Genomic DNA, 20,220 nt, shown 5'->3' with positions numbered 1-20,220 from the left:
AGCGTCGGCGTGGTGTGCTTGGGTTGTTTTGCTTCCTTCCGTCGCTAGCATCTTCCGACCGGGGCCGGGCCGGGGAGGTTTACTTGCTGGTAGTGGGGTGGTGGTGGTGGCCGTGTTTTTTTCGTTGCTTTTCTGCGCCGCCCACTGCCCCGTTAGCCTCGCCGTATCAAATCGCCGTCACTCAGATGAAACATCGCGGCTCAACCGTTCTTGGACACTCGGCGGGTAAACTGCGCGTAATCTCGCGTTGCACACACAAAAACGTACACACGAATTAACAAAACAAAAAAAAAAAGTAAAAATATCGATCGATCGTACCGAAATAAACACCACTATTTTGGACGTGAACGCCGGAGGTTGAACGGTTGTTTGTGCGTGTGCGCTTACACTTCTTACCACTTACGGTGGCCGATTGGGTGAACACATTGTTTACTGGGCCGATTTGGGATTTTTCCGGCGAGGTTCTGATATCAGTTCGACAGATTGTTTGACTGTTTACTTGCGCTCCCGTTTGTACACACCTATATCACAACGACCGTTTTGACACGCGGCGCCGTCCGATGGAACTGACGCGGAATCTGTCCGCACCGGATCTCTATCGCTCGTGGACTGGTCTCGGAATGGCGCGCGACCTGGGCCCGATGCCAGCGTACTCCAGCGTACTCACACGGCGTCCGTGCTCACACTCGCGCTCGCGACGGGTTTGCTCTCGCGCGAATATATCTATTTGCCCCCATCCGACCCGTTCCTTCCGTTTCCGTTGCGTCCGACCCGTCGGTCGGGGGAGAGAGTGAGTGTGTGGGAGAGCAAAAGAGCGGGAAAAACCACAACACCGCGTGCACGCAATGGACGCATATCGCGGGGCGCCACTTCTACGAACGCGCAATTGGCCGGGAACCCAGCGCGTATCGTGCCCGCGGGGGTTGTCTCGCGGTGTCGCATGAACACACCCCCATGACGACGGCGAAGATGGCGAGGTGGCGAGGGACACCACGGTAGGTCCAGCATTCATCGGCAAGGTGCCAGCTGTTCAAGCGCGGGATGGGTGGAATCTGGTGCCGCAAGATGAAGAAAAGCAAGAAGAAGGAGAAATAAGAAAAATAAGAAGAAGAAGAAGAGCGTCAGAAAACAAATGATAACAGACGATACTGCGGCACATGGCGTGCAACAAGTGAAAATAGGTTATATCATCGCAGCAGCATCACAATTCTATTGCACTTTCATTTTCAATTCGATTTCTATCGGGCGAGCTAAATTAATTAAGCAAGACAGCTACGTTTCGTCTTAAGGAATCGTTTGTACTTTTTACAATTGATTCTCCCTATACACCACCTTTAAATTTTATTCCAAAATGTTAGAGATATAATTTACCATATTAATACTATAAAACTGAACATAAATGGAAGAATAATAATGAATATGATCTGAATCTAAATTAGGAATGAACAATAAAGAACGATCCACAACCCTAATATATTGTTTTGGTTAGAAGTAAAATAATTGAATAATTTTGAACCTTCTAAACAATGTCAGGCAGACTTTTTTCTCCAAATCGAAATCAATTTATGTTTAAAAAAACGTGTGTGCAATAAAAACAGTAAAGTGCCTTGATTCATTATAAGACTGAAAAGAAATAAAATGTGTTTTATTCCCTTTTTTTGCGTATAAACCATAGGTTATAAACATTCAGTTTGTGTTCAAAACATTTCATTCGGTTTTATGTAACAACCATACTAAGATGATGAGAAACATTCCTCTGAAAATGGCACAAAAAGTACCTACAGTAAAATGTGACGTTCAAGCCCAGGCAAAAACAATACGCATGAAGAATTTTCTAATTAATTAGCTTTGGTTTTTATACACATTCCACAAAATCCACCATTTCAAAATGTTTTTTTTAAACTTAATGGCTTGTCGCACAATGATTTTTTATATACTTAGCTGGTAAACCCCGTCAAATATTATCGGGCGATAGATGGGTTCAGTTTTTTCAAGTCGTTTGCCAGCGGATGGCGGAACGGTGTTATAGTTTTGTTGTAACGCGATTGTAACCGTGTAATCGGTTCGGAGACTACTGGAAACTTAAGCATTTTTTTCTAATCCAACACCTCCCTTTGAGTTTCTGATCCATCCGTCAGTTACCAAGCAATTGATCATGTCGAGTCATAGGTCAGGTTTTTGCTTAATCGTTGTAGATGACCGGTTATGAGTCTAAGGCTAACATAGAGCCATCATGAGGAATTTTTCCACCTTTCTATTTTTATTGTTTGAAACATAAAAGAACGTCTGGAACGGTATGCTGATTGTGTGCACGAGGCAAACAAAATTGCAAAACTTTTCGGAATGAGTTGTGAAATGTTTCGTTTATTGCGTTATTTTATGCAATCTGCTTCCTGTTGTAAATTTTTACTTTTTTGCTCACTCTTGTGCAGTCGTGAGTTTTACATTCACGACTGAAACATATTCAATACTGTACAAAGCCGCACATTCAGTTAGTCTTTTTAATTGGTGGCATTAATGAGCTGATAGATCGGACGAAAAATAGACCAGAAGGACCGATTAATCGCATACCGCCGGAAACTTTGTTTGTTGCGGGAAATACGACGCTCGTTATGACCGTGGAATCATAAATTATGCCGCGCATTTGGTGAAAGAATGTCTACCTAACAGCCGGTGTTATCATTTATTTTTTAGAGCAAAACTTTTGCTTTGAAAAAAAGATCAATTGAGCCAATGCCGATGAGTTGATTAAAAATCGAATTCATCAGTATCACAACACGTATCAGTGGAAAGATGGTTGGTGAAATGTGTTCGATTCAAATGAAACCACTCTTGTTCGCAGGAAGTTGCTGACCAAAAGGTAGCACGATTTCCGACCAACCATTGTATGTGGCCTGGAAGATTGTTTCGGTTTTGGGACTGTTGATAAATGTTCTGCTCATTAAGAAAGGTATCATGTTACGTTATAATTGGAAAGTATAGAAAATAAGTGTATTCATTATTTTTGATTGGCCATGGTGTGATCGTTGGGGGGTCGAGTTTAATCTAGCGCTGGCTGCAAACAGTATTTATTTTGCATGCAAGTCCTAGCTTCGGCTTTTAATTTGTCCACATTCTAGTGACGGCGTGGAGCGAAAAATTGATTTCCTGCCAGTTTTAATTAACCGCCTGATTAGAAGTTCAAAGAGGTGGAATGTGGGCATCGGACGCTTGTTGATGTACATTGTAACGTAAATAAAGTTCGTCGCTGTACAAAAATTCTTGCAGAGTTGGTAAACAAGGGGCTTTCCTCGCAGCTGCCAATCAAAACAGCTCCATTGCTACGTGGCTCGAGGCAGCCTTTTACCTACGAAGGTCCAGCCAACCGAAAGGGCTTCTTAACGCCACGAATTCACACTCCGTTTGAAAACGGTCCGTTTGCTTCTATGTTTCTTGGCGAACGCTTCACCCGTCTGGAGGCACAATTTGTGGCTATCAATCCAATCACCGGCAATTAGAATATCGTTAGAAAAACGATCGGAAATCGGCGTCAAACGTCACCCTCCGGGGTGGACCGACCCGGCGATGATCGATGCCGCCGTTCGCTGGCCGAAAAGGTTTCGATTCGTGACACGCCAATGCAATGTACATGCCGGCAGTAGTGTGTGGAGTGCATCGATGCAGACGGGGCTGCGTTTGGAGGAAATGGTGGAAGTGGCTTCCAAAATATTCCTTCGCAACAGTGCAAACTTCTGCTTGGGATAGAAACCATGCACCGAAAGGGCAAATGCAAGGGGACGCAGCTGACGATTGGTTAGATGGTTGCAACACTTTAACACAACACGGCGACTGCAGCCACCAATTGCCAATCGGTCGTCTAACTAACCGACTAATAATCATCAATAAAATTGGCACGCTTCGGAGGCCTCGGCCCGCAGCGGCTAATGCTGCTTCGATGAAGTTCGTATCTGTTGGTTCGGTTGGTGGGAAGTGGAAGGAGTGCAACCTCATATGCATTTGCTGTGCAGGGGACGGTGCATGTATATTCCATTAGCGTTAGACCAATAATGAAAAGAAGCATAACAAGTGACGTTGACATTGATATTTCATAGTGTATTTTAAAATTTGTCTAAGAACATTTTATTCACTATAATATTGTTGATCTTCCTTACTTTTAATAAATAAAATAATTTTCAACCTAAATAAAACGTTCCATTTCGGTGCCTGGAAGTGAAGCTTAATCTAGGCCACAAGGGTGGATCATCAACCATCTTTGACCACGACCACACATACCTGCGAGACGCCAGACTAACTCACATCTTGCAGCTTCTCTTCACCCTTTCTTTCCTCTGCCAAACCGTCGAATGCACTCGTTACTAATTATACTTTCTCGCACGGGAACGGTTCGACAATTAAGTGTCGTCAGATCGGCTGTAGCCATCAACCTGAGGCGCTGCCACAGCCGCCATACTGTTTTGTTTTTGGCGAAGAACACCGAGTGGGTAGTTGGGAGTGAAAAATGTTGGTTAACACGAATCCTTCACGCTTCTTTGCACTACATTTTCAGCTTCTATTGCCCCCCAATCGGATGCACACGAACTGTTTTTGTTGTCGTCGTCGGGATCACTACTTGCTTTCACTTTTTGACAGTTCCCGTGAGTGAACTCTGTGTTGATTTCTGTGCGCAAAAACAGGGTGTACTCTACCCCTTTCGACGTTGGTTTTACTAAATTGGATGAAGATAGTTTAAGAATTATCTTTAATTTCTTTCAACAGAAAAACATTGTGCATTCTACAATTATAATGAAGTGCTTTAAAACAATATTTACCTTAAATGAGGCCATATTCGGGCAAATTATTGTCGAACGTTGTGACACACTTTCCGTTCATCGGTCCCTCGAGTGACACGGCGGTTGGAGTCTGCGCATTTATTATCAACTACTCTGTGGTGGTATGTGTTGTATACTCGCTGTTTTGTTTGGGTTCTCACCATGGGGAGATGTGTGCTCGCAGCCCATCGTCAGCTGCGTCATCCGTTGGGAAGAAGGTGGTTGTTTTTTCTACTGTTTTGCTGAAACCTCGGATCTTCCGACAACGTCTCAAAATGATCCGTTTGGTTTTTTCCTACGTTCATTTGGCCTCATTTGATGAGCTCTTTGCTCAAGTACGATATGTTAGACACTTGGGAATTACCAGTTATGAACATACTGCTTGCAAAAAGGGTACGCGTGTAGTAATGTTGCACTTTGTTCGTCTACGTTTTGGATATCTCTGACGAAGGTAGCGGTCGTTTTTATCTCGTAATAAAGCTTCTGTAAATGGTTTCTTCTTTTCTTTTTAATGGTTTTATCATCACCTCAAAGGACATTGTCTCTTACACGTGTCTAGGCTAGAACATCTACTGAGCAATGGAGGCGGATGGTGTTTTACTCAACCACTGTTATTTGCGTTGAAACATTCCTCTCGTTGAAAAAGCATTGGCCTTTAATGATGCGTTCAACGATTCGATGATGTTTCTCTTCATGAAAGTAAATCAGCTTGCAGTTAAACGTAACGGTTAAAAGAAGAAAAACCGATGTACGTGCCGCTTCCGTCCCTAAGAGTATTATCCAAGAAATACTTACCAAGAAATACTTACACAATATTCCATGACGATGGTTATTAACAAAGTATAACAAACTTTTGACGTGTTCAAACACTCCGAGGTAGATGGTCGTGAAAGCAGTCACCTTTGAGGAAGGTCGTCAGTATCGTCACGTATTTAATGCACTCTCTCACAATTCGACCCCGATGGGCACAACCGAAATTAAGAAGTATAGATAAAAAACGAGCACAGCACAAAACAATGCCTTACCTCATAAAGCGTTAATTAACAAAACGACTGAACGTGACTAAGCGACTTCCTGCATCGTCATCCAAATGGTCACTCAAGTCAAGTTTCACTTGGTGAGTTGGAGTTCTAACTTCATTTGGTGTTGTTTCTGCTGTTGCCAGAAATTACATTTACCGCGTATGTATATTTTTCCTGTGTAATACATCGTTTAGTGAATTTTACCACTCGAAGACTGTTTTGTTTATCCCATTTTATTTGCCATTCCACTGTCGTTTGATTTCGTTTCAGTTGAATTCTGATTCGGCAACACGTGTTACCTGTCCATTAGTTTCTGTATTTCTTGGAAGTCCTTACCCTTCGTTTCAGGCATTACGAACATGACAAAGATTGCGCCAGCGGTAGAGCAGAAGGCAAAAAACAGCAACAGTCCGTACATGCCAATGACGATCGCAACTAGCGAAAAGTACTGTAAATACATATCAACAAGAGAACAAGTTTTAATTAGGTGGTAGAGGTTGTTGTCGTTTGGTTCAAAATACTTTGGTTTCCTAAGAAGCATTTACTTTGAAATTTACTTAGCGTTTTGCTTTTCCCTTGAGAATTTTTCTGACTTTCCGCTTACTTGTTTTAAGTCATGATTTTTGGTCAAACAATTTTCTTTTCATTTTACTACAAAGTTTAACAGTTTGCTTCCTCTTGAAGTAAAAAACTCGTTCAGAGCAGCGTTGGAGTGTTACACAAACAATTTCATCTGAAATTATAAATTTGCGGAAACCACGAGCGGGCGTAAACTACCTTCGGTAAAAGCACCCATCATTTAATGAGAATATTTGCACACTTTGCTGGACAACCTCACCTTGAGCGCCACGAACGCAACCGCCCAGTTGATGACCATGCAGAATGTGGTTGCAAATCCTTTGATCTGTGAAATGAACGCAAACATCAAGAGACAGGATCAGCTTCCCGGAAACGAACGGTATGGCTCGATGGACACCGATGGAAAGTGGCAAATGGAAAACCGTCCTACCTTCAGTGGCATGATTTCTGCCAGCACGACGAACGGTAGCGTACCGAGGCCTAACGAGCCGATGAAAATTACAACCGAAAAGCAAACCAACGGCAGCCAGCTCAGCATCGTCAGGTCGTAGCCGGCGTACTGGCCGAAGCAGTAGGCGGCAAAGACGCTGTGTCCGAGGGCCGTCCCGAGGGCAGAGATGACCAGCAGGATCTGCGGTTAGCAAGGTGGAAAAATATTAGACCGGCGTGACCGGTTCGTCGGATGCAGGCTTGTCGGGATGGATCCCGGTGGCATGTGACTGTTTCGGGACGGAAATGTCGGTATCGAGATTTGTTCGCTTGAAACCCAGTGAATAGATACGGAGTGGTCAAGGTAAATCAGGTTGCTTAAATACTTTTCGTACCACGAATAATGTCGGGGAAGACACAAGTCCATCCTTTTGAAGCACGTGCTTCGCATGTCCTACCTTACGTCCCATGCGGTCGACGAGCAGCGTGCAGGAATAGCATCCGCACAGTTGAATCAGCCCCACCACTATCACCGACCGGTTCGCCGAAAGACTCAGGGAGCTCGAGCTGGACTCGGCAAACACCGATTCCGCATAGTTCATCATGTAGAAGCAACCGCAAAACTGATTGAGCGCCATCAGGGTGAGGCTGATAAGGAACGCCCGCTTGGCATGTCGAGAGTCTGCGTACCGGAAGCCACCATATTCCGAGCAGGTCCCAGGACGATCCACACCATGACCCAAAAATCCAATGAAACGAGAAAGAGAGCAAACAGAACGGTGATGGGTGAGTAAGCATTTCGGCTTCGGCGACCCTTTCGGGACGAGAAAAAAGGGGATTTTATGGATTTTAACTGAAATCGCTCCATGTCAGCTGACGGTCGAGGGATTGCTTCGTTGACTGCGACTCGGTGCGCATCCGTTCCAGCTGGTGCAGCTCACGTTCAAATTCCTCCGGGATGGCAGCGCCCTTGACAGCCGGAACTCCTCGGAAGTATCGAAGCGAGCGCTCCGCTTCCTGGAACAATATCATCGATATTAGTTGTACCCGAAGTCAGATTTGGTGGAGAAGGCTTATTTTGTAAAGTGATTTAGAATAACCAAAATGCAAAGCTGTTTTGCAGTCATGCGGAGCGCATGCCACGTGAATAAGGTTTCATCCGACCAATATGACTTCAGAAGAGATTACTTAACACGCTGGCTGCCAATGACTCACATAGTGGGAAACAGGCTGTGATCTTGTCAAGAAACTAATTAAACTATAGTACTTGTAAATATTTGAAAAAAAACAAACATTTTTGAAAGTAAAAGCTAAGAGCACATGGACTTTGAATCACATGTTGCCGACCTGAAATTTTCAAAGAAAATAATAACCTTTTTGAAAAGATCGTTCTAAAGCGTTTGACAAATTGTACTCTATAATGTTTCATTTTTTTTACAGAAAACTTCCACTGCTCACTTTAACAAGAAATCCCTTATTTTTATGCGTTTACCTGATGGTTTTGAATGCTGGCCAGGTGTAATGGAGATTCCGGGACGAAGACGAAACCGATTAGGAAAATTAACGGCACCACAATGCAAACCCACGGAATGGTATGGTACGAAAGAAAGGCTGCAGTTATGTATGCAACTTCCATCCCGACACAACAAGAAAGCACCAGCATGGAGGACAGTGCACCACGATGTCTGAAAGTGCATACACGAAAAGAGGTATAAGATTGAATACTCAATGACTAAATGTGCAAGGTTTTTTTTTGTACACACTTTGGGGCAGCTATCTCCGAAACGTAGAGTGGATTAGCGACATACACGATACCACCTCCCAGTCCTCCGACGAATCGGGCTCCCATCAGGTATCCGGGATGGTCGGCAACGATGATTAGGGTCCAGCAGGCCACGAGCGGAAGTCCGGCAGTCCAGGCCGTCCACTTGCGACCCAACCGTTCCACCAGCAGCCCTCCGACGAGCGTGCCCAACACTCCGCCCAGACAGAGCGTGCCGGCGATCCAGGATGCTTCTTCCGGCGTGATGGCACCATGCTGCTGTAGAGGACTGTCCAGCGTGGATTGGAGTGCGGGCAGGGCGGACGAAGACCAACCACTGATAGTGCCGTAGCTGACCCCGAGCAGGTTCACTGTTTGAGGGGGTGGAAGAAGACGAACAGTGGCATCGGTAAACGGTTGTGGGCGAGTACATAAACCCCTGGCAAACACCGGCATGTGGGACATCTTTTGCAGTTATCTGAATTAATTTACTGCCTTGCTGTCGGTGCTCCGATTTCGGGTGCCTGACAACGAATCACTTTTGGCAGTGTTTCCGTCTTTCGGCTTGGATTGGAGACATCATACAAACGTCAGTTGTGTGGAAGCTGACGAGAATACGAAGCATAAAATATTAAAATACAAATCAATCCAAAACACTTGCACCACCGGCATGACACATGCTTCATCTGCAGTTGCAACTGTGCAGCATCCATCATGGCGAAACTAACAAACTGGTTTGGTAAAGTTAAGTGTTGATGGAAAGAGGCTGAAAGTTACTGATATCCGGTAGTTTCCTTTTAAATAAACATTTGAACTCCATCGTAAAGGCGGTATCTTCTGATATCAATTTGACCTTTCAGATTCTAACAGAAATAGTTTTTCACTGGGTTTTCTTCAAATTTTCTTCACATTAAAATTGAGCTTTGCATATGTTAAGTTAATGGAATGGTATATTTCCACCTTAACACGCTTAACATGAAAATCATCATCATCGGATGAATGAACCAAGCTATTCCGGTGTGTATTTTCCTAGCAGTAGATTATTTTGTTCGATAACTCATTTCGTTTGATTACTATTTATCTTCACCGCACGGTACTTTGTAGCTCGCAACCTACCCAAAACGGTGGCCATATACTGCCTCAGCACGCCAACGCAACTCATGGTGGCCAGTTTCTCGCAGACGATGACACCTGGATGTTACGCCCTGAGCTGCCGGAGTTCACACCGGACCACTTCACTGTCACCGACTGCGGAAACGGAGCGTGTTCAGACGGCTGGCCAGCCTGGCGCGTCCAACGCATTATCGGACGATGTTTACGCTGATAAACAGCATCCTCCGCGTGCCTGATGTCGGGCTACCGGTGCACAACACACCAGTTTGTGTTCGGGATTTTGGGTTAATTTATGGCACCTCGTAGGGCCATCAGCAGTGAGTTGACAAGAAGCTTGAGAAAGCGGAGCAATCCATTGGTTGTTTGATAAGTCCGTTTGCCACCTCAGACCAGTTGGCGGTGGCGTCCTTAGAGGTAAACCGCGCTGCTAGGTGCAAAATTGTCTATCGTTCATATTTCGGGCTACATTCGCCCTGCCGAGTGTACCTAGGCACAATATTTTGACCGATAATTTGAACCTTAGTTGGTTCCAATTCTCAACCGAACGGTTTTTCGAGTTGTTTTTGGGCTCTTTTTAGCTTGATATTGATATAGAGAATAAAGGAACAGTGTTAAGAGATGAGTGTCAAGATGTTAAACAATTGCCAACATATAATGTGATTTTTGTAGAGTTCATGTTTCATGTAAAACTATAAATTCCTCAGAAAACAATTTTTGTGTATTCAATTTAATCCTTAAACAAGCCAGTTTAATCACAGGTTTATGTTCAAGACGTACATCGGGATTGAAAAAATCACCTAAAATTTAAGGACACATCGAGGAGTTAAAAAACTGTAGATTTATAATGTCACACCCTGACTTGAAGCACCTTGAATGTGGTTTCTAACTACCTTGGTACGAGCTTCCAAGAGTTGTTCATAGGTGGCGCTAGCCTTCGTTCTTTCAAAAAATAAAACTGCTGTTTAAGGTTTCCAATAATTCTAGAAATTATTTAAAAACCGAACAATTACTATAGGCAGATGATGAAGAACGGATTGATTGCTTTCGTCTATCAAGCATTTACGTAATCATTCTTAAATGATGTGTCAGCTTTGAAATAATCCACGCCTCAACCTGTTTTTGACATGCTTAGCAATCGAAAATGTAACTCGTAAAAACACGGCAATAAAACAACGTTTGATGTTGGGAGGCGTGCGCGATGTATGGTCAAATCATGAAAGCACCAACTAGATTGGTTTTCCACGAAAAACCTAACCAATCGAACCACCTTCCAAGCCTCCCCCTGCGCTCTCTAGCGCCGCGTTTCCCATCGGCAATAACAATAAAACATAATTAATTACCCTACCGCGGGAAAGTGCTGGCACTAATTTTTATGATGCCCTCTTGCGGTGCGGTATCTTCATCGGTGTGGCCGGGGATAACACGACACGACTTTTCCGGCTCGGCAAGCCACGCCACGAGACGGCGAGCATCATGCTCCACGTCGCGCGCGGAGTCTCTTATCGTCGGCGGAAGTGTGATGATTCGTGCGATGATTTATGGCGCTGGTAACGCACAGTTGGGATTTGTGGGGGCAGGCGAAGCCACAACTGACTTAGACAACACTTTGGGAAGGGGTGGGAGGGTTGTGTTTCGTTAGCTTTCCTCCAGGAAATGGAAGACCCGCCAAAATATTCCCGTTTCTAACGGTATGCACCGGAGCGGGTGGACGATTAGAGAAATGCAAAGTTTCGGATGAAGATAACTGACGCGGTAAAGTGGTGAATATTTCATTGTTTATTTTGGTCCATCCGTTGGAATTGAGATATAGGAGAAATTTTGAAAGGTATTATATATTGCATATGGAAAAGTAACGCGGAAAATCCATTGAATGCATTCGATAAAAAAACACTTTTGTGGAAACCTTTTGACCACAGCAACTCGTTATCTGTAAATAAAACATTGACTTCGTGAAGAGGCAAAGTTACAAAGAATTTCAAATCAAATGCAATCCATTCTCCATCGCATATTATTTATCGGCCAAGAGTTATGCGCGTCGCTTTCGAAACCAAACAAGAAACCGATTATAAACATCAAACAGAGTGGACAGGTCAAACATTTATCATCGAGCTCCGAGCCGACCGTTTAATGCACAAACGGCCGGGGTTCGAGCAAACATTCGAGCGCCGTCAAGATCCTTCCGTCGGTTGTTTGGGGGATTATGCATTCCGGATGCGACGATGCTTTGATCCTCGATGCCATTTGTTATCGGTGAATGTGCGCCGGCCCGAAATGTATTCGCACTCACGGGCGTCCGTCCGCGGCCGGCCGCTCCGTTGGGTCCGATTTCCACTTCGCCCCATTCTGCGCGATATCGAATTGTATCAATATAAGAAGGTAGGTGGCCAGCGAGCCGACGATCTGCGCGCCGAGGCGAGGGACAACCGATGAAGGGGGGGTTATGAAAATGGAAAACAATTACAGATGGTAAATATTTTACGCTTCAGTTGCGTTGTGCCGGTGGGAATCCGGCTTCTCCCCCTGTGCGGGGGCCAGGTCCCGTGGGGAAGGTTTGTTCATACTCACGTTAAACATTAGTCCGTGATCGATGGCGAACAACCCACCGGCGGTAAACTCGATGCGTTGCTGCTGGAGCTGCAGCGATAGTACGCGAACCTACGGAATGGTGGGCAGATCGGGAAAAGCGGATGGCGATACTTATTACCAGATTTAATTGATTTGCAATGGATCCAAAGCATATGTAGCATGATTCAATTAACACCATTTTACCACTTTATGCATCGGAATTTGGACATGAAATTAATTATTCGAACATTATGGAACGTTGTACACATTTCAAATCACATAAAAGAAAGATTTACAAGTACACGCGTTAGTACTGTCGTATACACATCCGTAGAAAATGTATAAGTGAGAGTGTTTCCTGGTTCTAAACGATTTTTTAATCGAGGATATCTGTAATTTTGGCTTGTTTTGTTACAGTAATTCTATTTAATTTGCTAGATTCGAGGCTTCTAAGTGTGCATTAGAAACAAGTTTATAATGAAAGTTTAGTATGAATATTTTTTCAATGTTGATGTCCAATCGTACTTAAATAAGGATTTTTACTATAGCATAGAAATAACAATAGGAAATAGGAATCTCAATATTTTAGAAAACCAGATTGACTTTTATTCCAATGTTAAAAAGCTTTATTAATTTATTTTCTCAGCTATAGCCTAACCTAACAAAAATAAAAAGAAATTACCATGTAATGATTTTTTTCCAAATGAGTGGGATATAAAAGATACTTTGTATTTCAATGATGAATTAATTGAATGTGTGAAAAATATTGATATCCTCATTTAAAAATAAGAAGAAAAATTTCTTTAGAAAAATAATGTTTTGCATTGATAAGTAACATTTTTGAGATGGAACAAACGAGACTAGAAACAAACAACTAAACACCGGCTAAAGATTCCCTTACAAACTTCCTTCCTCTGGTTCAGGATCCCAAATTTCGCAAACACATGCGGAGCAGATGAATGATGGCGTTCGAGTACGGTAGGAAATTATGACCATTCATTAGCACTGGGCGCATCCACATAAACTCCCGGTCCGGCCGAATCCGGTCGGGTACCGGGAACTACCGAAACGGTCACCGACGAAACCGGTAGACAGTCCGCCCTTAATATTGACCACAAATCATCGCACCATCGTGTGAAACAATTCATTACAACCAGCATAGGCCGGCCCTACCTACATACGCGCACAGTTGCTCGAAGGAAGCGTCGGAGGCCACGGATGGTTCGCATACCATTGTGCCGAAAAACCTAAATCGTCCCGCTTTGGCCGCTTGAACACATTGGCTGGGGAGTGCGTAAAATGGACGGATATTGAATCAATTTACCGGAAAGTTGCAACAATGGGGGCGTTACATAATTCATAACACATTCGTTTTCGACACATTCTAATGCAAATTGCTCGAACGGGGTGGTAGCGGGAGGGCGGAGTAACTACACCGAGCTGCGTGCACTTGTCCTGTGGATTTGCAAATAGTGTCACGGTGCAATACCACCGAAACGGAACAATTCCAGCGAATGTGTGGTGGGTTTCGGTTTCGGTCGAGGCACCGAACAGGCATCCCAAAAATGGAGTTCCAAACTGTGGTTCGAGTGCGTGTGCGTGCGGAAAGCTGGAGGGCCGTGGGGTTGGCAGGTTATGGTTTCTGTCAAAAATCGGGTCACCGGGAGTCGGAAGGGAGAGTGTGGTATTAAAACGCAAATTGTTTTTGCCTCGTAGTGAGTGACAATTTCTGGCACGCAGAGAAAACCCCGGGCGAGCAGAGAAAACCCCAGGCGGAAAACCGCCTCCAAATTTCGGCTAACATTCGATACTTACCATCGCTTTGGTGGTGCGGCAATTTGTTTTCCAGCCCAGCCCATGTATCAGGCTGCCGATTTTTTGCGCCTTCACGACGGGATGCGAGGGGAATATTTCACGCCACGTTTGCGTGCATTCCGGTGGAAAACAGCGCGCGATGCAGTTAACGCAGAAGAGTGGGGGAGAGAAAACCACTTTTTAAACACTGTTTCAATATATTTTCACGGGGTCGTGGATCAGTGGATCGGCGAGCTGCAGCGAGCGTATTGGGCGGGTGTTTCATTTTTGTTTTGCAAATGCAAAGAAAAAAGAAAGAAAGGATTCCAACAGTATTTTCCCTCCCTTCAAAATAACGACGATGCATTCGAGTGCGAGCGTGGGATTTATGCATTCTGGAATATTTCCGGTCCACCACGTCCACCAGTGCAGTTGGGAATTTTTCTTCACGAGGCAATGCAGGTGGGATCGGCGCACTTTTACGGCTTTCTTTTTACGCATAATGAATGCACGCGATCGATAAATCGAGAAATGAGTGGTGATTGATGAATTTTTCACGGCACAACTTTATCATCTCAAAAGAACTGTAAACTGAAGGGGTTTGGAGCGTTTTAAAAAAATGCTCTATCTATAATTTATATGAAAACGGCAAAGGCCGCCAGGGTAACTAAAGATAAAAAAAAGGTTTCAAAAGTCAATCGTTAAATAGAAAATATTGTACTGAATATTTAAGAGGTGATTGATGAATCGCAATTTTCTTGTGTCATCCTTTAGATCAATATAATTTCATCGTAACGTATCTCCTTTTCTACTTTGATTGTAATTCTCTACAGAACACGCACAACGCTTTCGTTAAGCGTTAGGTGCTTGAACATTTTGGAAGCATGTAAGAACATAAATCTAGAAGCATGTTTTATAGCAATAGTCTTGAGTTCATAAGAAACTATTTTGCTGACGTTTGTATAATGCAGACTGCGTAAAATTAAACAGTTTAAAAGGGTTAAAAAAGGAGTTCGATCAACGTACCGTTATGCAACGATTTTTTTTCGGTTTACTTCATCTACAAAAGAGCAAAGAGAGAGAAAATCTGTCACTAACATTTCATTTCATTGTTGTTGTGTCATTTCAAATAATTGCAAGAATCTTTTCAACATATTCGTTAGAAAAACGCTTTCTGTAAAAAGTTTTATTAAGGACGTGTTTTACGATGTTATTAAACTACTGGGGTATACTTTATGTTTTAAATAGTGAATTTCTTTAACCTTTTGGTGACCAAATTGAAAGAATTGTCATAGTGAATCATCAAAATATTTTTGCACCAAGATAATCTATTTTGTAGAAATTACAAAAACAAATGTTATCTGTTGTGCGGGATATTTATGCTTCTTTTCATTTACGTTTACTGTTAGTTTAAAATATCGTCAATTGCGTTAAATTGCTCTATATTCTTGTATATAAATTTTGGTTTGCTAAAAATTTGTGATTTTCCATAGAAATAATTGAAATGGAGAATAGGACTGTTTTCGAAATTGAATTTACTTTCGCTAGCTTCGGTTGGCAGGGGAGCAAGAACAATCAATACCCAAGTGGCACCGGTTTCCGTATCCGGAAATACAAACGATACGAGCCCGGCAGCGAGAACGGACCGAAGCTGCAAAACTGTGCACCAGCACCGAGTGTCGCTTGATTAGCATATCTTTGCATGCATCTAAACATGATGCGCTTGTTGACCATCTGCCCTGCTTGTCTGGCGTGTTTGGCTAGATGGTTGGAATTTGAGTCCAGTGCAGTGATTTTTGCTAGCGTGAGCAACCTTTCGGAATACAGCGAATGCATTAGTGAGTCATGGCTTGATGGGGTTGAAGTACGGTCGGGGCGTGTGTGTGAGGGTGTGCGAATGAGTTAGTCCCGAGTGAGTGTAGTTTTCGTTGGAAAAGGATCTGTTAATACCATTTTCCCGATGGTGAGCTTTCTGGGTTTCCGTTTGCAAAAATGCACTCGTTGCAGCCTGTGTTGCACCGGGAACAAGGACCCATCGTGCTCAGGCTGCAGCCTGTGGAGATACGTTTTTTCCTCCCAATTACCTCGCTTTTCGCCGAGTTACACACGCTGCAGATCCGCAGTATCCGGAACGTGGAGATGAAGGCCCACGAGAGGGTGCTCAGGACTGCCCAGAACGTTGTAATCAAATCGCCGAGCGATGCCCGCTGTCCGAGCCAGAGCATGCTGGTGGGGTTGTGCGGTCGGGTCAAGCCCGTCGTTTCCCAGCGGCAGTTTTTCGGTGATCGATGTGAAGTGTCAAGCCGGTGCATCCATGGACAAGGTTTTTCCACACGAATTCCTCCGCACGACGGTTAGTGGGGCACCATTTCGGGAGCGAAGGTTGAGTTGGTAATTGAAAAATGGAGGAGTACAAAAAAAAAGTATGATCATCAAAAGCAGTGGAATAATGTCGATAGCTTGTATCGGATGCATTCCGTTTGTAGTGCCACTTGACATCAAACTAGCAAAGGATAGATTCCATTATTTTTCACTATCTACCATTTCGAGTTCATTTTACAACTCAGCTAGGTTTGTGCTTAAAAACTTATTTACTCTGCCGGATTTTTTGAGGAGAAAGTTGCTATACTTTGATGTGTAGTATCTGCTGCTGTTATCAAAATAGTCTTGGTAGTCTTTTTGTGTTTTTGTCTGTTTGTGTTTCTATTTCATTTCACTTCGGATGCTCATGTTTTCTTGCGTGGGTTCCATTTTGTTTAGAAAGTTACTTACTAAAGATGAAAGATGTAATAAAAATCAGGTTATATAAACACCTATATAAAATTCAATAATTTGATAGTAAAAGAGAAATTTTCATTACAGATTAGTTATTTAAAACTTCGAAATGAAAGATCAAATTTATACACCAAACAAAAAAAAAGCTACAGTTGAATAAACACTAACGCAACTATGTTAATGGGTGCTGTGCTCACATGTTCCAAAGGGTATTTTAAAACAAGATTCCGCTTAAACTATCCTCGAGCTTTAATTTTTGTTTTATACATTGGAAACATCAACTTTTGATGGGTTTCCAGACCCGGTTAGTTGGAGTGCATTTTTAATCGAATTGAAAAGCGTTCAGCTATTGCAGAAGCATTCTTAACAGTGCACGCTTATTGTCTTGATAATTAAAAGTTTTCACATGAATTTTATATCGCTGCTCGTTTTGGAAAGAGAAAATAGCTCTCATTATTATTTTCCTACTTCCGTGTATTCACCGTTCGTTAACGATAATTAAAGTTTGCTCTCCAGCGCGAGTGAATATTTACCCTTCGGTGTGTTTTATTTTGAGCATAAAACCAAAGCAAATAAAAAAATTGGTAAAGATATGCACTTCCCGAACATGACGAGGAAAGGGAAAATTACTCTCTCGGAAGCATGCAGCATCGATTCGCTGGCATACGTTCCGCTTTGGAGCGTAGTTTTCGCTTCCTTAAGCGTTGAATAGGGCCTGCAACGTAGCGATAATCAACAGCTGAATGGTTCCCGGTTAACCTCCCCGACTTACCGGAACAGCTTCATGGTGCAGTAGTAGAGCAGCGTGGTGAGCGTGACGAACAGCGTCATCAGGATGAAAATCAACTGCGCCCCGAACGCTTTATTAATATTCAGCGATAATAAATGCAAATGTGTGTATAAATTTTTTATATCATTAATTATTTTCATGCTGATGTGTTCGCACGCTGCCGATTGAGAATTCATCAGGCTGGCCACCAGGAGCGGAAATTGAGTCGGACCGCGGGCGCTCCGGTTCCCCGCGTCGGGCTCCGATGGAGGCGCCTGGTTGACCGTAATTATTTTATGCTGCAGCCGCTTGATTTTCAGCCAGCTCTGTTGATCGCCGCCGGGAATCGCTGGCGGTGGATTACCGGTTGACGACTGTCTGGCGAGGGGATTTATGTTGATCGCGGCATCAATCGTGCCCGATCGCCGGACGGCGTACGTGGACACGATTTCATCGAGAAAGAAGTTCACCGTCGGTGGCGTCGAAAAGCCTTCGGGGTGGACAATGGATGGGCGACCACCCATCAGCTGCTCGTAATGAGCCCGCTCCTGGTCGGTCCCGTAGGCGTTCAACTGCACCAGCAGGTCGTTGATCAGCTGGAGGCGACTTTTGATCAAGCTCACGAGCGCCATATACTGGATTTCGACCGTCGAGCTGGTCAGCATCGTGATGAAGCACTGGAAAATGCAGTACTGCGATGCCGGGATGAAGTCGCTCATGTACATGATGCAGTTGTACCACTCGGAGATGCCGATGGCGAGGAAAATAAAAGTCACGTGCAGGCAAATAAATCTGCAATCGAGTGAATAATGCTTATTCCGATTGAACATGGTTAATTGATTTACGACTACGAAACTTGATCATGGTGGTTAAAATATAATAAAAAAACAGTATCTTTGTTTATATCTATTTGATTATTGGTAAATATAAATAATCCAATAGAAATTTCAACAGAATCATCAGTTACCATTCATTTGAAGAACGCAGTTAGAAAACGATTCCTGGTAGCCATTAAATACTGTTACGTAGTGAATTTCGGTTAGCAACATAGTAGTTAGTATTACATTCAATCGTGGCATTAAATGATTTAGTTTCGGAAAATTATCTGGAACGAATTAATCCAGGGTATCGATTCCTGGTAGTCATAAATGTATTTTCGAAGTGAATTGTGGTTTGTGATAAAGTGGTTACTATTAAACAAAAAATATGACATTTGATAATTTTTTCCAAATCTCTCTTTTTCAAATCATTTGATAATTTTTTCCAAAAACTGTGTGAGCTATTTTACGTATGAAAATGCAAAATGATTCCGTAGTATCGTAACGATTCCGTAGTATCAAACGTAGTAATAAAGTATTACTGTAATGTTATGAACTATGTATGTTAAGCAAAAATGAAGTTAAATGAAGGTATTACATTCGAATCGTGTAATTAAAAGTGTTAGTTTCGTTGACTAAATCAATGTTCATGAAATATGGAAAAATAGTAATCACATTTATATTAAAAATGCAATTCCAAATCATCAGAGTCAAAAATGTATCATAAACAGTTTTGTATCATACAAACTGTTTTCAGCTCTTAACTTAATGAATCAAAACACAATGATGTTTATGTTTATCCTTCTGCTCACCGACACCACCGCGAATGGTTGGGAGTCACCGACAGGCGCTGCTCAATCTGTTCGTCCACCAGCATGACACCGACAATTGTGTCCCCAAGGGTGCGCTGGGTCGCGAAGGCGAGGATATGCAGCAGCCAGAACAAAACCAGTCCCGAGTACCGGTTGTAAATGTCGATCACGATCGACACAAAGTTCACCTCCGCACTGCCATCCGCACCCATGCCCGCACCGTACGAATCGGTGTAGTTGATGTAAAGATGGAACGCACTGTACGCCAGCATAAGCAACAGCGAGTAGGACGAGCACCAACGTGAGGTGCGGAGGGGTTCATGCTGCCCGCTAGGTACGACCGCCGATTGCAAGGTCAGAAAAGGCCACAAACCGAACACCGTCGATAGGCAGTGCAGGGGTCGGAGGGACCGGAGAAAACTTTTCCTGCTGCTTGCATCAGTTTGTTGGGGTTTTGGTGCATCGGGATGCAGTTTGTCCCGTCCGGTAGGGTTGTTCGCAACCATTGGGATAATTACTACGCTTTGATCGAAACTGTCACACACCGCAAGCCAAGCGACCGGCAGAAACAATTCCCGTCCCAAATATTTATCTAGTGTTTCGGGAACCACACATTGACCGGAAAACTTTTGAAACTGCGCTCGCAGAGATTTTCACAATTCATAACCCAACAGTTTGTGGCAACACGAACGAACTGCTTGCTGTCGACTGACCTCCAAAGCATGGAGAACTGGTGGTTCGTGTTAATTGTTGGGGTGCCGTGGGCAAACGTTGATTTATGGTGAATTATGACCACTCTGCTCATGAATGAGAAATATCCATCACTGCTGGACATGCGTACGATTCGTCGGAAGTAGCCGAAAGTATAATGGCGAATCATTTATAAGCTTCATTACCATTACTACTAGATTAAAATGTAGAACAAGCATGTAATTAACTTAACACTTGTAATCGGCTACCCTCCCATTACCATG

General features: G+C 43.4%; 2 protein-coding genes across 2 annotated transcripts; both read right to left on the bottom strand.

Moving 5' to 3' along the window:
* Positions 1–6,125: 6,125 nt before the first annotated feature.
* LOC131281180 (facilitated trehalose transporter Tret1-like) lies at positions 6,126–9,762 on the bottom strand. Its single transcript, XM_058310440.1, has 8 exons — positions 9,717–9,762; positions 8,602–8,971; positions 8,331–8,523; positions 7,693–7,855; positions 7,297–7,520; positions 6,840–7,040; positions 6,669–6,734; positions 6,126–6,278 (listed from the first exon to the last, which is right to left on the bottom strand). The coding sequence occupies exons 1-8, from the start codon at positions 9,760–9,762 to the stop codon at positions 6,126–6,128; spliced, it is 1,416 nt and encodes a 471-aa protein (XP_058166423.1).
* A 2,234-nt stretch (positions 9,763–11,996) lies between these two features.
* On the bottom strand, positions 11,997–19,752 carry LOC131294583 (gustatory receptor for bitter taste 66a-like). The gene is made up of 6 exons (XM_058322632.1): positions 19,247–19,752; positions 17,620–18,408; positions 16,157–16,298; positions 14,094–14,162; positions 12,279–12,368; positions 11,997–12,113 (listed from the first exon to the last, which is right to left on the bottom strand). The coding sequence occupies exons 1-6, from the start codon at positions 19,750–19,752 to the stop codon at positions 11,997–11,999; spliced, it is 1,713 nt and encodes a 570-aa protein (XP_058178615.1).
* Between the last annotated feature and the right edge of the window lie 468 nt (positions 19,753–20,220).

Source organism: Anopheles ziemanni, chromosome 2 (assembly GCF_943734765.1).
Source record: "Anopheles ziemanni chromosome 2, idAnoZiCoDA_A2_x.2, whole genome shotgun sequence".
In the NCBI taxonomy this organism is placed as follows: Eukaryota; Metazoa; Arthropoda; class Insecta; order Diptera; family Culicidae; genus Anopheles; species Anopheles ziemanni.
The sequence above is the reverse complement of the archived record's forward strand: the minus strand, read 5'-3'. Positions and strand labels throughout refer to the sequence as shown.